General features: G+C 32.4%; 1 protein-coding gene across 1 annotated transcript; it reads left to right on the plus strand.

Moving 5' to 3' along the window:
* Positions 1-19,053: 19,053 nt before the first annotated feature.
* LOC148610955 (uncharacterized) lies at positions 19,054-20,591 on the plus strand. Its single transcript, XM_088590904.1, has one exon. The coding sequence runs from the start codon at positions 19,151-19,153 to the stop codon at positions 19,820-19,822; it is 672 nt and encodes a 223-aa protein (XP_088447030.1). The 5' UTR covers positions 19,054-19,150; the 3' UTR covers positions 19,823-20,591.
* The last annotated feature ends 269 nt before the right edge of the window (positions 20,592-20,860 follow it).

Below are 20,860 nucleotides of genomic sequence, written 5' to 3' on the forward strand. Positions count from 1 at the left end.
ACGCCCACTCCAGGTCTAAGGTTATTAAACCTTTGCTTATTGTGCACTTAAAAGTTGCCCGGTTAACTGTTTTACATGTAACCTGCGCAAATATTTAGCTTTTAAAAATATATTTCATTCTTTGTGATGGCAAGAGCCATATTCACACATGAATTAGTTCAATGATTATTCTGTTAACTTTGCAAAAAATCTGCATACTTGGTTGCTAGGGACTTATTAGCTAACAACAACATAGGTCCATGCCATAAGTTACATTGTTTTAACCCTTGTATCAAAGCATAGCATAAAAACACTAGTTTCTAAGGTGTAAAGCAATTTTTTTAAATGTGTAGGGGTATAGGCAGTTCCCTTTAAGCCAGCACTCCACAGTATTGTAGAACTGCCTGATTTTGGTCTTGTAATCTGATGCTTTGTAACATTTATCACTTTAAAAAATTGTCAAGCATCTGTAAATCTATATATCTAGAAATAGCTCAAGCCAAGGCCTTCAGGATGCAGTAAAAATTTTCTGGAAAAAAATTACCCACAGCATATAGTGTTACCATAGAAACCATGCAAAAATATGCGAAAATTTGCAAAAAAGTTCATAAAATCAGGTTTAAAAATATCAAATTTCCCGCAAAATATCTGAAATTTTTATTTCAATCCCTGAAACTGTTCAAACTTTTCCCTTCAAAAACCCCTTCCTCATATGGGCATCGCCGGTTAGATTTTGAGCTATTTCACTTTGTAATCCACTTATTAAATTTAGCATGGTAAAAAATTGACTTACTTTCACTTTCACAATGAAGTCAAATTGTCATTGAAAAAAAGCCCCTTCAACATTGAATATATATAAAACATTGCAAAATACTTTTAAAAGTCCCCTTTTTTTCAGAAAATGTTTTATCAACAATAGATTCTTCATTTTTAATCACTATAGCAACTACCGGTTTCCATTCATGTCATTTTTCATCCCTAGCCAAAAGTGCGAAACTAAACTAAACTGTGGAGTGCTGGCTTAAGCAAAATGCAATATTAAATATTGTAATTTTCTAGTTATTTCTTGAAAGCTTACCTTCTTACGAGTAAAAGGATACCAAATTTATCATAATTGGACAATTGATAACAATTTTAGAGGCATTCTCATACTAGGCTATCTCCTCTTCATTAGTGGAGAACTTTCCTTATACCTAAGTACAGATATGCATTTCACTGTATTTGCTATAATCATCTTTTAGATGAAAATTTCCACTTAAAACATACAAAATCACAACCCATATGTACTTATAAACCCTAAATTTGGGGTTTTGTAAGCTTTTAACACAGGTTTTATGCCAAAATAGTGCATTTGAAGCTCATCACATGAAAAATCACAGAAATCTGAATGAACTGAAAACCAAATACTAAAACGCCCACTCCAGGTCTAAGGTTATTAAACCTTTGCTTATTGTGCACTTAAAAGTTGCCCGGTTAACTGTTTTACATGTAACCTGCGCAAATATTTAGCTTTTAAAAATATATTTCATTCTTTGTGATGGCAAGAGCCATATTCACACATGAATTAGTTCAATGATTGTTCTGTTAACTTTGCAAAAAATCTGCATACTTGGTTGCTAGGGACTTATTAGCTAACAACAACATAGGTCCATGCCATAAGTTACATTGTTTTAACCCTTGTATCAAAGCATAGCATAAAAACACTAGTTTCTAAGGTGTAAAGCAATTTTTTTAAATGTGTAGGGGTATAGGCAGTTCCCTTTAAGCCAGCACTCCACAGTATTGTAGAACTGCCTGATTTTGGTCTTGTAATCTGATGCTTTGTAACATTTATCACTTTAAAAAATTGTCAAGCATCTGTAAATCTATATATCTAGAAATAGCTCAAGCCAAGGCCTTCAGGATGCAGTAAAAATTTTCTGGAAAAAAATTACCCACAGCATATAGTGTTACCATAGAAACCATGCAAAAATATGCGAAAATTTGCAAAAAAGTTCATAAAATCAGGTTTAAAAATATCAAATTTCCCGCAAAATATCTGAAATTTTTATTTCAATCCCTGAAACTGTTCAAACTTTTCCCTTCAAAAACCCCTTCCTCATATGGGCATCGCCGGTTAGATTTTGAGCTATTTCACTTTGTAATCCACTTATTAAATTTAGCATGGTAAAAAATTGACTTACTTTCACTTTCACAATGAAGTCAAATTGTCATTGAAAAAAAGCCCCTTCAACATTGAATATATATAAAACATTGCAAAATACTTTTAAAAGTCCCCTTTTTTTCAGAAAATGTTTTATCAACAATAGATTCTTCATTTTTAATCACTATAGCAACTACCGGTTTCCATTCATGTCATTTTTCATCCCTAGCCAAAAGTGCGAAACTAAACTAAACTGTGGAGTGCTGGCTTAAGCAAAATGCAATATTAAATATTGTAATTTTCTAGTTATTTCTTGAAAGCTTACCTTCTTACGAGTAAAAGGATACCAAATTTATCATAATTGGACAATTGATAACAATTTTAGAGGCATTCTCATACTAGGCTATCTCCTCTTCATTAGTGGAGAACTTTCCTTATACCTAAGTACAGATATGCATTTCACTGTATTTGCTATAATCATCTTTTAGATGAAAATTTCCACTTAAAACATACAAAATCACAACCCATATGTACTTATAAACCCTAAATTTGGGGTTTTGTAAGCTTTTAACACAGGTTTTATGCCAAAATAGTGCATTTGAAGCTCATCACATGAAAAATCACAGAAATCTGAATGAACTGAAAACCAAATACTAAAACGCCCACTCCAGGTCTAAGGTTATTAAACCTTTGCTTATTGTGCACTTAAAAGTTGCCCGGTTAACTGTTTTACATGTAACCTGCGCAAATATTTAGCTTTTAAAAATATATTTCATTCTTTGTGATGGCAAGAGCCATATTCACACATGAATTAGTTCAATGATTGTTCTGTTAACTTTGCAAAAAATCTGCATACTTGGTTGCTAGGGACTTATTAGCTAACAACAACATAGGTCCATGCCATAAGTTACATTGTTTTAACCCTTGTATCAAAGCATAGCATAAAAACACTAGTTTCTAAGGTGTAAAGCAATTTTTTTAAATGTGTAGGGGTATAGGCAGTTCCCTTTAAGCCAGCACTCCACAGTATTGTAGAACTGCCTGATTTTGGTCTTGTAATCTGATGCTTTGTAACATTTATCACTTTAAAAAATTGTCAAGCATCTGTAAATCTATATATCTAGAAATAGCTCAAGCCAAGGCCTTCAGGATGCAGTAAAAATTTTCTGGAAAAAAATTACCCACAGCATATAGTGTTACCATAGAAACCATGCAAAAATATGCGAAAATTTGCAAAAAAGTTCATAAAATCAGGTTTAAAAATATCAAATTTCCCGCAAAATATCTGAAATTTTTATTTCAATCCCTGAAACTGTTCAAACTTTTCCCTTCAAAAACCCCTTCCTCATATGGGCATCGCCGGTTAGATTTTGAGCTATTTCACTTTGTAATCCACTTATTAAATTTAGCATGGTAAAAAATTGACTTACTTTCACTTTCACAATGAAGTCAAATTGTCATTGAAAAAAAGCCCCTTCAACATTGAATATATATAAAACATTGCAAAATACTTTTAAAAGTCCCCTTTTTTTCAGAAAATGTTTTATTAACAATAGATTCTTCATTTTTAATCACTATAGCAACTACCGGTTTCCATTCATGTCATTTTTCATCCCTAGCCAAAAGTGCGAAACTAAACTAAACTGTGGAGTGCTGGCTTAAGCAAAATGCAATATTAAATATTGTAATTTTCTAGTTATTTCTTGAAAGCTTACCTTCTTACGAGTAAAAGGATACCAAATTTATCATAATTGGACAATTGATAACAATTTTAGAGGCATTCTCATACTAGGCTATCTCCTCTTCATTAGTGGAGAACTTTCCTTATACCTAAGTACAGATATGCATTTCACTGTATTTGCTATAATCATCTTTTAGATGAAAATTTCCACTTAAAACATACAAAATCACAACCCATATGTACTTATAAACCCTAAATTTGGGGTTTTGTAAGCTTTTAACACAGGTTTTATGCCAAAATAGTGCATTTGAAGCTCATCACATGAAAAATCACAGAAATCTGAATGAACTGAAAACCAAATACTAAAACGCCCACTCCAGGTCTAAGGTTATTAAACCTTTGCTTATTGTGCACTTAAAAGTTGCCCGGTTAACTGTTTTACATGTAACCTGCGCAAATATTTAGCTTTTAAAAATATATTTCATTCTTTGTGATGGCAAGAGCCATATTCACACATGAATTAGTTCAATGATTATTCTGTTAACTTTGCAAAAAATCTGCATACTTGGTTGCTAGGGACTTATTAGCTAACAACAACATAGGTCCATGCCATAAGTTACATTGTTTTAACCCTTGTATCAAAGCATAGCATAAAAACACTAGTTTCTAAGGTGTAAAGCAATTTTTTTAAATGTGTAGGGGTATAGGCAGTTCCCTTTAAGCCAGCACTCCACAGTATTGTAGAACTGCCTGATTTTGGTCTTGTAATCTGATGCTTTGTAACATTTATCACTTTAAAAAATTGTCAAGCATCTGTAAATCTATATATCTAGAAATAGCTCAAGCCAAGGCCTTCAGGATGCAGTAAAAATTTTCTGGAAAAAAATTACCCACAGCATATAGTGTTACCATAGAAACCATGCAAAAATATGCGAAAATTTGCAAAAAAGTTCATAAAATCAGGTTTAAAAATATCAAATTTCCCGCAAAATATCTGAAATTTTTATTTCAATCCCTGAAACTGTTCAAACTTTTCCCTTCAAAAACCCCTTCCTCATATGGGCATCGCCGGTTAGATTTTGAGCTATTTCACTTTGTAATCCACTTATTAAATTTAGCATGGTAAAAAATTGACTTACTTTCACTTTCACAATGAAGTCAAATTGTCATTGAAAAAAAGCCCCTTCAACATTGAATATATATAAAACATTGCAAAATACTTTTAAAAGTCCCCTTTTTTTCAGAAAATGTTTTATCAACAATAGATTCTTCATTTTTAATCACTATAGCAACTACCGGTTTCCATTCATGTCATTTTTCATCCCTAGCCAAAAGTGCGAAACTAAACTAAACTGTGGAGTGCTGGCTTAAGCAAAATGCAATATTAAATATTGTAATTTTCTAGTTATTTCTTGAAAGCTTACCTTCTTACGAGTAAAAGGATACCAAATTTATCATAATTGGACAATTGATAACAATTTTAGAGGCATTCTCATACTAGGCTATCTCCTCTTCATTAGTGGAGAACTTTCCTTATACCTAAGTACAGATATGCATTTCACTGTATTTGCTATAATCATCTTTTAGATGAAAATTTCCACTTAAAACATACAAAATCACAACCCATATGTACTTATAAACCCTAAATTTGGGGTTTTGTAAGCTTTTAACACAGGTTTTATGCCAAAATAGTGCATTTGAAGCTCATCACATGAAAAATCACAGAAATCTGAATGAACTGAAAACCAAATACTAAAACGCCCACTCCAGGTCTAAGGTTATTAAACCTTTGCTTATTGTGCACTTAAAAGTTGCCCGGTTAACTGTTTTACATGTAACCTGCGCAAATATTTAGCTTTTAAAAATATATTTCATTCTTTGTGATGGCAAGAGCCATATTCACACATGAATTAGTTCAATGATTGTTCTGTTAACTTTGCAAAAAATCTGCATACTTGGTTGCTAGGGACTTATTAGCTAACAACAACATAGGTCCATGCCATAAGTTACATTGTTTTAACCCTTGTATCAAAGCATAGCATAAAAACACTAGTTTCTAAGGTGTAAAGCAATTTTTTTAAATGTGTAGGGGTATAGGCAGTTCCCTTTAAGCCAGCACTCCACAGTATTGTAGAACTGCCTGATTTTGGTCTTGTAATCTGATGCTTTGTAACATTTATCACTTTAAAAAATTGTCAAGCATCTGTAAATCTATATATCTAGAAATAGCTCAAGCCAAGGCCTTCAGGATGCAGTAAAAATTTTCTGGAAAAAAATTACCCACAGCATATAGTGTTACCATAGAAACCATGCAAAAATATGCGAAAATTTGCAAAAAAGTTCATAAAATCAGGTTTAAAAATATCAAATTTCCCGCAAAATATCTGAAATTTTTATTTCAATCCCTGAAACTGTTCAAACTTTTCCCTTCAAAAACCCCTTCCTCATATGGGCATCGCCGGTTAGATTTTGAGCTATTTCACTTTGTAATCCACTTATTAAATTTAGCATGGTAAAAAATTGACTTACTTTCACTTTCACAATGAAGTCAAATTGTCATTGAAAAAAAGCCCCTTCAACATTGAATATATATAAAACATTGCAAAATACTTTTAAAAGTCCCCTTTTTTTCAGAAAATGTTTTATTAACAATAGATTCTTCATTTTTAATCACTATAGCAACTACCGGTTTCCATTCATGTCATTTTTCATCCCTAGCCAAAAGTGCGAAACTAAACTAAACTGTGGAGTGCTGGCTTAAGCAAAATGCAATATTAAATATTGTAATTTTCTAGTTATTTCTTGAAAGCTTACCTTCTTACGAGTAAAAGGATACCAAATTTATCATAATTGGACAATTGATAACAATTTTAGAGGCATTCTCATACTAGGCTATCTCCTCTTCATTAGTGGAGAACTTTCCTTATACCTAAGTACAGATATGCATTTCACTGTATTTGCTATAATCATCTTTTAGATGAAAATTTCCACTTAAAACATACAAAATCACAACCCATATGTACTTATAAACCCTAAATTTGGGGTTTTGTAAGCTTTTAACACAGGTTTTATGCCAAAATAGTGCATTTGAAGCTCATCACATGAAAAATCACAGAAATCTGAATGAACTGAAAACCAAATACTAAAACGCCCACTCCAGGTCTAAGGTTATTAAACCTTTGCTTATTGTGCACTTAAAAGTTGCCCGGTTAACTGTTTTACATGTAACCTGCGCAAATATTTAGCTTTTAAAAATATATTTCATTCTTTGTGATGGCAAGAGCCATATTCACACATGAATTAGTTCAATGATTATTCTGTTAACTTTGCAAAAAATCTGCATACTTGGTTGCTAGGGACTTATTAGCTAACAACAACATAGGTCCATGCCATAAGTTACATTGTTTTAACCCTTGTATCAAAGCATAGCATAAAAACACTAGTTTCTAAGGTGTAAAGCAATTTTTTTAAATGTGTAGGGGTATAGGCAGTTCCCTTTAAGCCAGCACTCCACAGTATTGTAGAACTGCCTGATTTTGGTCTTGTAATCTGATGCTTTGTAACATTTATCACTTTAAAAAATTGTCAAGCATCTGTAAATCTATATATCTAGAAATAGCTCAAGCCAAGGCCTTCAGGATGCAGTAAAAATTTTCTGGAAAAAAATTACCCACAGCATATAGTGTTACCATAGAAACCATGCAAAAATATGCGAAAATTTGCAAAAAAGTTCATAAAATCAGGTTTAAAAATATCAAATTTCCCGCAAAATATCTGAAATTTTTATTTCAATCCCTGAAACTGTTCAAACTTTTCCCTTCAAAAACCCCTTCCTCATATGGGCATCGCCGGTTAGATTTTGAGCTATTTCACTTTGTAATCCACTTATTAAATTTAGCATGGTAAAAAATTGACTTACTTTCACTTTCACAATGAAGTCAAATTGTCATTGAAAAAAAGCCCCTTCAACATTGAATATATATAAAACATTGCAAAATACTTTTAAAAGTCCCCTTTTTTTCAGAAAATGTTTTATCAACAATAGATTCTTCATTTTTAATCACTATAGCAACTACCGGTTTCCATTCATGTCATTTTTCATCCCTAGCCAAAAGTGCGAAACTAAACTAAACTGTGGAGTGCTGGCTTAAGCAAAATGCAATATTAAATATTGTAATTTTCTAGTTATTTCTTGAAAGCTTACCTTCTTACGAGTAAAAGGATACCAAATTTATCATAATTGGACAATTGATAACAATTTTAGAGGCATTCTCATACTAGGCTATCTCCTCTTCATTAGTGGAGAACTTTCCTTATACCTAAGTACAGATATGCATTTCACTGTATTTGCTATAATCATCTTTTAGATGAAAATTTCCACTTAAAACATACAAAATCACAACCCATATGTACTTATAAACCCTAAATTTGGGGTTTTGTAAGCTTTTAACACAGGTTTTATGCCAAAATAGTGCATTTGAAGCTCATCACATGAAAAATCACAGAAATCTGAATGAACTGAAAACCAAATACTAAAACGCCCACTCCAGGTCTAAGGTTATTAAACCTTTGCTTATTGTGCACTTAAAAGTTGCCCGGTTAACTGTTTTACATGTAACCTGCGCAAATATTTAGCTTTTAAAAATATATTTCATTCTTTGTGATGGCAAGAGCCATATTCACACATGAATTAGTTCAATGATTGTTCTGTTAACTTTGCAAAAAATCTGCATACTTGGTTGCTAGGGACTTATTAGCTAACAACAACATAGGTCCATGCCATAAGTTACATTGTTTTAACCCTTGTATCAAAGCATAGCATAAAAACACTAGTTTCTAAGGTGTAAAGCAATTTTTTTAAATGTGTAGGGGTATAGGCAGTTCCCTTTAAGCCAGCACTCCACAGTATTGTAGAACTGCCTGATTTTGGTCTTGTAATCTGATGCTTTGTAACATTTATCACTTTAAAAAATTGTCAAGCATCTGTAAATCTATATATCTAGAAATAGCTCAAGCCAAGGCCTTCAGGATGCAGTAAAAATTTTCTGGAAAAAAATTACCCACAGCATATAGTGTTACCATAGAAACCATGCAAAAATATGCGAAAATTTGCAAAAAAGTTCATAAAATCAGGTTTAAAAATATCAAATTTCCCGCAAAATATCTGAAATTTTTATTTCAATCCCTGAAACTGTTCAAACTTTTCCCTTCAAAAACCCCTTCCTCATATGGGCATCGCCGGTTAGATTTTGAGCTATTTCACTTTGTAATCCACTTATTAAATTTAGCATGGTAAAAAATTGACTTACTTTCACTTTCACAATGAAGTCAAATTGTCATTGAAAAAAAGCCCCTTCAACATTGAATATATATAAAACATTGCAAAATACTTTTAAAAGTCCCCTTTTTTTCAGAAAATGTTTTATTAACAATAGATTCTTCATTTTTAATCACTATAGCAACTACCGGTTTCCATTCATGTCATTTTTCATCCCTAGCCAAAAGTGCGAAACTAAACTAAACTGTGGAGTGCTGGCTTAAGCAAAATGCAATATTAAATATTGTAATTTTCTAGTTATTTCTTGAAAGCTTACCTTCTTACGAGTAAAAGGATACCAAATTTATCATAATTGGACAATTGATAACAATTTTAGAGGCATTCTCATACTAGGCTATCTCCTCTTCATTAGTGGAGAACTTTCCTTATACCTAAGTACAGATATGCATTTCACTGTATTTGCTATAATCATCTTTTAGATGAAAATTTCCACTTAAAACATACAAAATCACAACCCATATGTACTTATAAACCCTAAATTTGGGGTTTTGTAAGCTTTTAACACAGGTTTTATGCCAAAATAGTGCATTTGAAGCTCATCACATGAAAAATCACAGAAATCTGAATGAACTGAAAACCAAATACTAAAACGCCCACTCCAGGTCTAAGGTTATTAAACCTTTGCTTATTGTGCACTTAAAAGTTGCCCGGTTAACTGTTTTACATGTAACCTGCGCAAATATTTAGCTTTTAAAAATATATTTCATTCTTTGTGATGGCAAGAGCCATATTCACACATGAATTAGTTCAATGATTGTTCTGTTAACTTTGCAAAAAATCTGCATACTTGGTTGCTAGGGACTTATTAGCTAACAACAACATAGGTCCATGCCATAAGTTACATTGTTTTAACCCTTGTATCAAAGCATAGCATAAAAACACTAGTTTCTAAGGTGTAAAGCAATTTTTTTAAATGTGTAGGGGTATAGGCAGTTCCCTTTAAGCCAGCACTCCACAGTATTGTAGAACTGCCTGATTTTGGTCTTGTAATCTGATGCTTTGTAACATTTATCACTTTAAAAAATTGTCAAGCATCTGTAAATCTATATATCTAGAAATAGCTCAAGCCAAGGCCTTCAGGATGCAGTAAAAATTTTCTGGAAAAAAATTACCCACAGCATATAGTGTTACCATAGAAACCATGCAAAAATATGCGAAAATTTGCAAAAAAGTTCATAAAATCAGGTTTAAAAATATCAAATTTCCCGCAAAATATCTGAAATTTTTATTTCAATCCCTGAAACTGTTCAAACTTTTCCCTTCAAAAACCCCTTCCTCATATGGGCATCGCTGGTTAGATTTTGAGCTATTTCACTTTGTAATCCACTTATTAAATTTAGCATGGTAAAAAATTGACTTACTTTCACTTTCACAATGAAGTCAAATTGTCATTGAAAAAAAGCCCCTTCAACATTGAATATATATAAAACATTGCAAAATACTTTTAAAAGTCCCCTTTTTTTCAGAAAATGTTTTATTAACAATAGATTCTTCATTTTTAATCACTATAGCAACTACCGGTTTCCATTCATGTCATTTTTCATCCCTAGCCAAAAGTGCGAAACTAAACTAAACTGTGGAGTGCTGGCTTAAGCAAAATGCAATATTAAATATTGTAATTTTCTAGTTATTTCTTGAAAGCTTACCTTCTTACGAGTAAAAGGATACCAAATTTATCATAATTGGACAATTGATAACAATTTTAGAGGCATTCTCATACTAGGCTATCTCCTCTTCATTAGTGGAGAACTTTCCTTATACCTAAGTACAGATATGCATTTCACTGTATTTGCTATAATCATCTTTTAGATGAAAATTTCCACTTAAAACATACAAAATCACAACCCATATGTACTTATAAACCCTAAATTTGGGGTTTTGTAAGCTTTTAACACAGGTTTTATGCCAAAATAGTGCATTTGAAGCTCATCACATGAAAAATCACAGAAATCTGAATGAACTGAAAACCAAATACTAAAACGCCCACTCCAGGTCTAAGGTTATTAAACCTTTGCTTATTGTGCACTTAAAAGTTGCCCGGTTAACTGTTTTACATGTAACCTGCGCAAATATTTAGCTTTTAAAAATATATTTCATTCTTTGTGATGGCAAGAGCCATATTCACACATGAATTAGTTCAATGATTATTCTGTTAACTTTGCAAAAAATCTGCATACTTGGTTGCTAGGGACTTATTAGCTAACAACAACATAGGTCCATGCCATAAGTTACATTGTTTTAACCCTTGTATCAAAGCATAGCATAAAAACACTAGTTTCTAAGGTGTAAAGCAATTTTTTTAAATGTGTAGGGGTATAGGCAGTTCCCTTTAAGCCAGCACTCCACAGTATTGTAGAACTGCCTGATTTTGGTCTTGTAATCTGATGCTTTGTAACATTTATCACTTTAAAAAATTGTCAAGCATCTGTAAATCTATATATCTAGAAATAGCTCAAGCCAAGGCCTTCAGGATGCAGTAAAAATTTTCTGGAAAAAAATTACCCACAGCATATAGTGTTACCATAGAAACCATGCAAAAATATGCGAAAATTTGCAAAAAAGTTCATAAAATCAGGTTTAAAAATATCAAATTTCCCGCAAAATATCTGAAATTTTTATTTCAATCCCTGAAACTGTTCAAACTTTTCCCTTCAAAAACCCCTTCCTCATATGGGCATCGCCGGTTAGATTTTGAGCTATTTCACTTTGTAATCCACTTATTAAATTTAGCATGGTAAAAAATTGACTTACTTTCACTTTCACAATGAAGTCAAATTGTCATTGAAAAAAAGCCCCTTCAACATTGAATATATATAAAACATTGCAAAATACTTTTAAAAGTCCCCTTTTTTTCAGAAAATGTTTTATCAACAATAGATTCTTCATTTTTAATCACTATAGCAACTACCGGTTTCCATTCATGTCATTTTTCATCCCTAGCCAAAAGTGCGAAACTAAACTAAACTGTGGAGTGCTGGCTTAAGCAAAATGCAATATTAAATATTGTAATTTTCTAGTTATTTCTTGAAAGCTTACCTTCTTACGAGTAAAAGGATACCAAATTTATCATAATTGGACAATTGATAACAATTTTAGAGGCATTCTCATACTAGGCTATCTCCTCTTCATTAGTGGAGAACTTTCCTTATACCTAAGTACAGATATGCATTTCACTGTATTTGCTATAATCATCTTTTAGATGAAAATTTCCACTTAAAACATACAAAATCACAACCCATATGTACTTATAAACCCTAAATTTGGGGTTTTGTAAGCTTTTAACACAGGTTTTATGCCAAAATAGTGCATTTGAAGCTCATCACATGAAAAATCACAGAAATCTGAATGAACTGAAAACCAAATACTAAAACGCCCACTCCAGGTCTAAGGTTATTAAACCTTTGCTTATTGTGCACTTAAAAGTTGCCCGGTTAACTGTTTTACATGTAACCTGCGCAAATATTTAGCTTTTAAAAATATATTTCATTCTTTGTGATGGCAAGAGCCATATTCACACATGAATTAGTTCAATGATTGTTCTGTTAACTTTGCAAAAAATCTGCATACTTGGTTGCTAGGGACTTATTAGCTAACAACAACATAGGTCCATGCCATAAGTTACATTGTTTTAACCCTTGTATCAAAGCATAGCATAAAAACACTAGTTTCTAAGGTGTAAAGCAATTTTTTTAAATGTGTAGGGGTATAGGCAGTTCCCTTTAAGCCAGCACTCCACAGTATTGTAGAACTGCCTGATTTTGGTCTTGTAATCTGATGCTTTGTAACATTTATCACTTTAAAAAATTGTCAAGCATCTGTAAATCTATATATCTAGAAATAGCTCAAGCCAAGGCCTTCAGGATGCAGTAAAAATTTTCTGGAAAAAAATTACCCACAGCATATAGTGTTACCATAGAAACCATGCAAAAATATGCGAAAATTTGCAAAAAAGTTCATAAAATCAGGTTTAAAAATATCAAATTTCCCGCAAAATATCTGAAATTTTTATTTCAATCCCTGAAACTGTTCAAACTTTTCCCTTCAAAAACCCCTTCCTCATATGGGCATCGCCGGTTAGATTTTGAGCTATTTCACTTTGTAATCCACTTATTAAATTTAGCATGGTAAAAAATTGACTTACTTTCACTTTCACAATGAAGTCAAATTGTCATTGAAAAAAAGCCCCTTCAACATTGAATATATATAAAACATTGCAAAATACTTTTAAAAGTCCCCTTTTTTTCAGAAAATGTTTTATTAACAATAGATTCTTCATTTTTAATCACTATAGCAACTACCGGTTTCCATTCATGTCATTTTTCATCCCTAGCCAAAAGTGCGAAACTAAACTAAACTGTGGAGTGCTGGCTTAAGCAAAATGCAATATTAAATATTGTAATTTTCTAGTTATTTCTTGAAAGCTTACCTTCTTACGAGTAAAAGGATACCAAATTTATCATAATTGGACAATTGATAACAATTTTAGAGGCATTCTCATACTAGGCTATCTCCTCTTCATTAGTGGAGAACTTTCCTTATACCTAAGTACAGATATGCATTTCACTGTATTTGCTATAATCATCTTTTAGATGAAAATTTCCACTTAAAACATACAAAATCACAACCCATATGTACTTATAAACCCTAAATTTGGGGTTTTGTAAGCTTTTAACACAGGTTTTATGCCAAAATAGTGCATTTGAAGCTCATCACATGAAAAATCACAGAAATCTGAATGAACTGAAAACCAAATACTAAAACGCCCACTCCAGGTCTAAGGTTATTAAACCTTTGCTTATTGTGCACTTAAAAGTTGCCCGGTTAACTGTTTTACATGTAACCTGCGCAAATATTTAGCTTTTAAAAATATATTTCATTCTTTGTGATGGCAAGAGCCATATTCACACATGAATTAGTTCAATGATTATTCTGTTAACTTTGCAAAAAATCTGCATACTTGGTTGCTAGGGACTTATTAGCTAACAACAACATAGGTCCATGCCATAAGTTACATTGTTTTAACCCTTGTATCAAAGCATAGCATAAAAACACTAGTTTCTAAGGTGTAAAGCAATTTTTTTAAATGTGTAGGGGTATAGGCAGTTCCCTTTAAGCCAGCACTCCACAGTATTGTAGAACTGCCTGATTTTGGTCTTGTAATCTGATGCTTTGTAACATTTATCACTTTAAAAAATTGTCAAGCATCTGTAAATCTATATATCTAGAAATAGCTCAAGCCAAGGCCTTCAGGATGCAGTAAAAATTTTCTGGAAAAAAATTACCCACAGCATATAGTGTTACCATAGAAACCATGCAAAAATATGCGAAAATTTGCAAAAAAGTTCATAAAATCAGGTTTAAAAATATCAAATTTCCCGCAAAATATCTGAAATTTTTATTTCAATCCCTGAAACTGTTCAAACTTTTCCCTTCAAAAACCCCTTCCTCATATGGGCATCGCCGGTTAGATTTTGAGCTATTTCACTTTGTAATCCACTTATTAAATTTAGCATGGTAAAAAATTGACTTACTTTCACTTTCACAATGAAGTCAAATTGTCATTGAAAAAAAGCCCCTTCAACATTGAATATATATAAAACATTGCAAAATACTTTTAAAAGTCCCCTTTTTTTCAGAAAATGTTTTATTAACAATAGATTCTTCATTTTTAATCACTATAGCAACTACCGGTTTCCATTCATGTCATTTTTCATCCCTAGCCAAAAGTGCGAAACTAAACTAAACTGTGGAGTGCTGGCTTAAGCAAAATGCAATATTAAATATTGTAATTTTCTAGTTATTTCTTGAAAGCTTACCTTCTTACGAGTAAAAGGATACCAAATTTATCATAATTGGACAATTGATAACAATTTTAGAGGCATTCTCATACTAGGCTATCTCCTCTTCATTAGTGGAGAACTTTCCTTATACCTAAGTACAGATATGCATTTCACTGTATTTGCTATAATCATCTTTTAGATGAAAATTTCCACTTAAAACATACAAAATCACAACCCATATGTACTTATAAACCCTAAATTTGGGGTTTTGTAAGCTTTTAACACAGGTTTTATGCCAAAATAGTGCATTTGAAGCTCATCACATGAAAAATCACAGAAATCTGAATGAACTGAAAACCAAATACTAAAACGCCCACTCCAGGTCTAAGGTTATTAAACCTTTGCTTATTGTGCACTTAAAAGTTGCCCGGTTAACTGTTTTACATGTAACCTGCGCAAATATTTAGCTTTTAAAAATATATTTCATTCTTTGTGATGGCAAGAGCCATATTCACACATGAATTAGTTCAATGATTATTCTGTTAACTTTGCAAAAAATCTGCATACTTGGTTGCTAGGGACTTATTAGCTAACAACAACATAGGTCCATGCCATAAGTTACATTGTTTTAACCCTTGTATCAAAGCATAGCATAAAAACACTAGTTTCTAAGGTGTAAAGCAATTTTTTTAAATGTGTAGGGGTATAGGCAGTTCCCTTTAAGCCAGCACTCCACAGTATTGTAGAACTGCCTGATTTTGGTCTTGTAATCTGATGCTTTGTAACATTTATCACTTTAAAAAATTGTCAAGCATCTGTAAATCTATATATCTAGAAATAGCTCAAGCCAAGGCCTTCAGGATGCAGTAAAAATTTTCTGGAAAAAAATTACCCACAGCATATAGTGTTACCATAGAAACCATGCAAAAATATGCGAAAATTTGCAAAAAAGTTCATAAAATCAGGTTTAAAAATATCAAATTTCCCGCAAAATATCTGAAATTTTTATTTCAATCCCTGAAACTGTTCAAACTTTTCCCTTCAAAAACCCCTTCCTCATATGGGCATCGCCGGTTAGATTTTGAGCTATTTCACTTTGTAATCCACTTATTAAATTTAGCATGGTAAAAAATTGACTTACTTTCACTTTCACAATGAAGTCAAATTGTCATTGAAAAAAAGCCCCTTCAACATTGAATATATATAAAACATTGCAAAATACTTTTAAAAGTCCCCTTTTTTTCAGAAAATGTTTTATTAACAATAGATTCTTCATTTTTAATCACTATAGCAACTACCGGTTTCCATTCATGTCATTTTTCATCCCTAGCCAAAAGTGCGAAACTAAACTAAACTGTGGAGTGCTGGCTTAAGCAAAATGCAATATTAAATATTGTAATTTTCTAGTTATTTCTTGAAAGCTTACCTTCTTACGAGTAAAAGGATACCAAATTTATCATAATTGGACAATTGATAACAATTTTAGAGGCATTCTCATACTAGGCTATCTCCTCTTCATTAGTGGAGAACTTTCCTTATACCTAAGTACAGATATGCATTTCACTGTATTTGCTATAATCATCTTTTAGATGAAAATTTCCACTTAAAACATACAAAATCACAACCCATATGTACTTATAAACCCTAAATTTGGGGTTTTGTAAGCTTTTAACACAGGTTTTATGCCAAAATAGTGCATTTGAAGCTCATCACATGAAAAATCACAGAAATCTGAATGAACTGAAAACCAAATACTAAAACGCCCACTCCAGGTCTAAGGTTATTAAACCTTTGCTTATTGTGCACTTAAAAGTTGCCCGGTTAACTGTTTTACATGTAACCTGCGCAAATATTTAGCTTTTAAAAATATATTTCATTCTTTGTGATGGCAAGAGCCATATTCACACATGAATTAGTTCAATGATTATTCTGTTAACTTTGCAAAAAATCTGCATACTTGGTTGCTAGGGACTTATTAGCTAACAACAACATAGGTCCATGCCATAAGTTACATTGTTTTAACCCTTGTATCAAAGCATAGCATAAAAACACTAGTTTCTAAGGTGTAAAGCAATTTTTTTAAATGTGTAGGGGTATAGGCAGTTCCCTTTAAGCCAGCACTCCACAGTATTGTAGAACTGCCTGATTTTGGTCTTGTAATCTGATGCTTTGTAACATTTATCACTTTAAAAAATTGTCAAGCATCTGTAAATCTATATATCTAGAAATAGCTCAAGCCAAGGCCTTCAGGATGCAGTAAAAATTTTCTGGAAAAAAATTACCCACAGCATATAGTGTTACCATAGAAACCATGCAAAAATATGCGAAAATTTGCAAAAAAGTTCATAAAATCAGGTTTAAAAATATCAAATTTCCCGCAAAATATCTGAAATTTTTATTTCAATCCCTGAAACTGTTCAAACTTTTCCCTTCAAAAACCCCTTCCTCATATGGGCATCGCCGGTTAGATTTTGAGCTATTTCACTTTGTAATCCACTTATTAAATTTAGCATGGTAAAAAATTGACTTACTTTCACTTTCACAATGAAGTCAAATTGTCATTGAAAAAAAGCCCCTTCAACATTGAATATATATAAAACATTGCAAAATACTTTTAAAAGTCCCCTTTTTTTCAGAAAATGTTTTATTAACAATAGATTCTTCATTTTTAATCACTATAGCAACTACCGGTTTCCATTCATGTCATTTTTCATCCCTAGCCAAAAGTGCGAAACTAAACTAAACTGTGGAGTGCTGGCTTAAGCAAAATGCAATATTAAATATTGTAATTTTCTAGTTATTTCTTGAAAGCTTACCTTCTTACGAGTAAAAGGATACCAAATTTATCATAATTGGACAATTGATAACAATTTTAGAGGCATTCTCATACTAGGCTATCTCCTCTTCATTAGTGGAGAACTTTCCTTATACCTAAGTACAGATATGCATTTCACTGTATTTGCTATAATCATCTTTTAGATGAAAATTTCCACTTAAAACATACAAAATCACAACCCATATGTACTTATAAACCCTAAATTTGGGGTTTTGTAAGCTTTTAACACAGGTTTTATGCCAAAATAGTGCATTTGAAGCTCATCACATGAAAAATCACAGAAATCTGAATGAACTGAAAACCAAATACTAAAACGCCCACTCCAGGTCTAAGGTTATTAAACCTTTGCTTATTGTGCACTTAAAAGTTGCCCGGTTAACTGTTTTACATGTAACCTGCGCAAATATTTAGCTTTTAAAAATATATTTCATTCTTTGTGATGGCAAGAGCCATATTCACACATGAATTAGTTCAATGATTATTCTGTTAACTTTGCAAAAAATCTGCATACTTGGTTGCTAGGGACTTATTAGCTAACAACAACATAGGTCCATGCCATAAGTTACATTGTTTTAACCCTTGTATCAAAGCATAGCATAAAAACACTAGTTTCTAAGGTGTAAAGCAATTTTTTTAAATGTGTAGGGGTATAGGCAGTTCCCTTTAAGCCAGCACTCCACAGTATTGTAGAACTGCCTGATTTTGGTCTTGTAATCTGATGCTTTGTAACATTTATCACTTTAAAAAATTGTCAAGCATCTGTAAATCTATATATCTAGAAATAGCTCAAGCCAAGGCCTTCAGGATGCAGTAAAAATTTTCTGGAAAAAAATTACCCACAGCATATAGTGTTACCATAGAAACCATGCAAAAATATGCGAAAATTTGCAAAAAAGTTCATAAAATCAGGTTTAAAAATATCAAATTTCCCGCAAAATATCTGAAATTTTTATTTCAATCCCTGAAACTGTTCAAACTTTTCCCTTCAAAAACCCCTTCCTCATATGGGCATCGCCGGTTAGATTTTGAGCTATTTCACTTTGTAATCCACTTATTAAATTTAGCATGGTAAAAAATTGACTTACTTTCACTTTCACAATGAAGTCAAATTGTCATTGAAAAAAAGCCCCTTCAACATTGAATATATATAAAACATTGCAAAATACTTTTAAAAGTCCCCTTTTTTTCAGAAAATGTTTTATTAACAATAGATTCTTCATTTTTAATCACTATAGCAACTACCGGTTTCCATTCATGTCATTTTTCATCCCTAGCCAAAAGTGCGAAACTAAACTAAACTGTGGAGTGCTGGCAAAATGACAGTTTAGATAAACTAGGATCTACGAGCCATTAATTTTACTTCCGCCTTAAGTATAATCTACATGAGACCGAAATGGCGCTTGTATTAAACCGAAACAGGGTAGGTGTAGAAAACACTTCTACTACGGTAGGAATACCAGACAATCCACTAGCAAGACTTATGTACTATCTTAATTGTATGTGCACTGTACTTAGTCTAGATGAACCAGGATTAAACCGACTCACCAATTATGATGTTTTTTTTCTTCTTAGTGACGAAGACAAGGTTTTACTTTTACTTTTATGTGCCAAGTTAAATCCAGTGGCACTTACGGGAAAATGTTTGCTTCTTAACGAGAACGTTCGTTCCACGGCTGGAAGAGATAATGAGTTCTACAACATTAACGCTGAGACAATGACATTTGCAGCCTCTGAATCAGTATTTGTTGGTGAAAAACGTGTAGCTGTGAAAAAAGTAATGGTATATAACTCGTCATGGCTATATAGAAACTATATCCAACCAATGAAATTCTTCCTAAATGATGATGACGATGCCGAACCGACGCACATTAACACAACGCCTGAAACAACTGGATATTACCAACAAGCTTTGACCTACTACCAAACACCAACTCAACAACAATACAACCAACCGGCCATTGCTTATAACCGTCCTACTGCTAATCAGTACCATCAACAACCATCTTATACAAGACCTTCATATCAACGACAGGACTCGGAGAGCTGCTGCTGTACCATTCTTTAAAGAGGTCGATTTAATAAATCATTTTGTTTAGAGAATCCAATATCTATTCACCCATTTTTTCCTATTTTGTGGTAATAATTTTGTTTTATATTTCTCTGTTTAGTTAGTGCAAAGATACATTTTTATTGTGTCTGACAGACTAACATTTTACTCATATGAACAATATATATAATGACAAACGTCACAATTTATGCTATTTATATTATTTTAATGTCCTGGCTAGTAGGGCTTAAGGTGCATACAAATTTACTGCTTTCATACATTACACCGAAAATCTGTAAAATTCTTCTTTGTATGAGTATCTTGAGTTATCGAACAATGCTACTTAACTTGTTTTTGAGTCATTATTAGAGGCGGACGGACAGCAGGTGTTTTTTTTCACCTTAACATCTTTGCATGAGTTAGATACATACTGTGAAATGATTTATCATCAAACTGAACATTCATATTGATTCTATTTACATTATCGTGTACATTATTATAGGTGATTGGTCGGTGTCAACGTCTTCCTAGTATGTGGGATTGCCATTGTAAAGATAGACTGTATTTTGCTCATGACTTTTCATCCTTTATTTTACCTTTTTTCACGCAGAACTGACGATTTTCATATACAACAAATGTAAACACATGACTTCCTTCATCTTTACCATGAATTTGTGACTAGGTTATTTAAAAATTGACATGTTATTAACAGCTAATTCAGCACATTTATTGATAAATGCAAAATAGAGTCTACTAGGGAATCGCTAAGTGCGATTCATTTAAAAGATTTGTACCTTGTTACTTTTGGGTGGGTGGGGCCATTGTGGGTTAGAATGTCAGCCATTTTGCAAGTTTGTTTCATCCCTGATTTTTTAAATAGACCCTTTTGTGGTAAGTTGGTGATCATGCTCAATATACACCCGCGAGGTAGAGCTTGGGTAGAAAAAAAGAATTTTCCTCGCGGAAGTGTATATTGAGCATGCTCTACGCATGCTCATCGACTACCGCAACGTTAAAACAGAAGGGTCTATTACTACCAACTTTGAATTTTCTATC

The sequence above is a fragment of the Perna viridis genome, chromosome 7 (assembly GCF_037379345.1).
Source record: "Perna viridis isolate PV_CMFRI_1.1 ecotype Kerala chromosome 7, ASM3737934v1, whole genome shotgun sequence".
Lineage (NCBI taxonomy): Eukaryota > Metazoa > Mollusca > Bivalvia > Mytilida > Mytilidae > Perna > Perna viridis.

Bases quoted from the DNA above. Each gene is read 5' to 3' on its own strand.
- LOC148610955 (XM_088590904.1), top strand. From the start codon at position 19,151: ATGGCGCTTGTATTAAACCGAAACAGGGTAGGTGTAGAAAACACTTCT.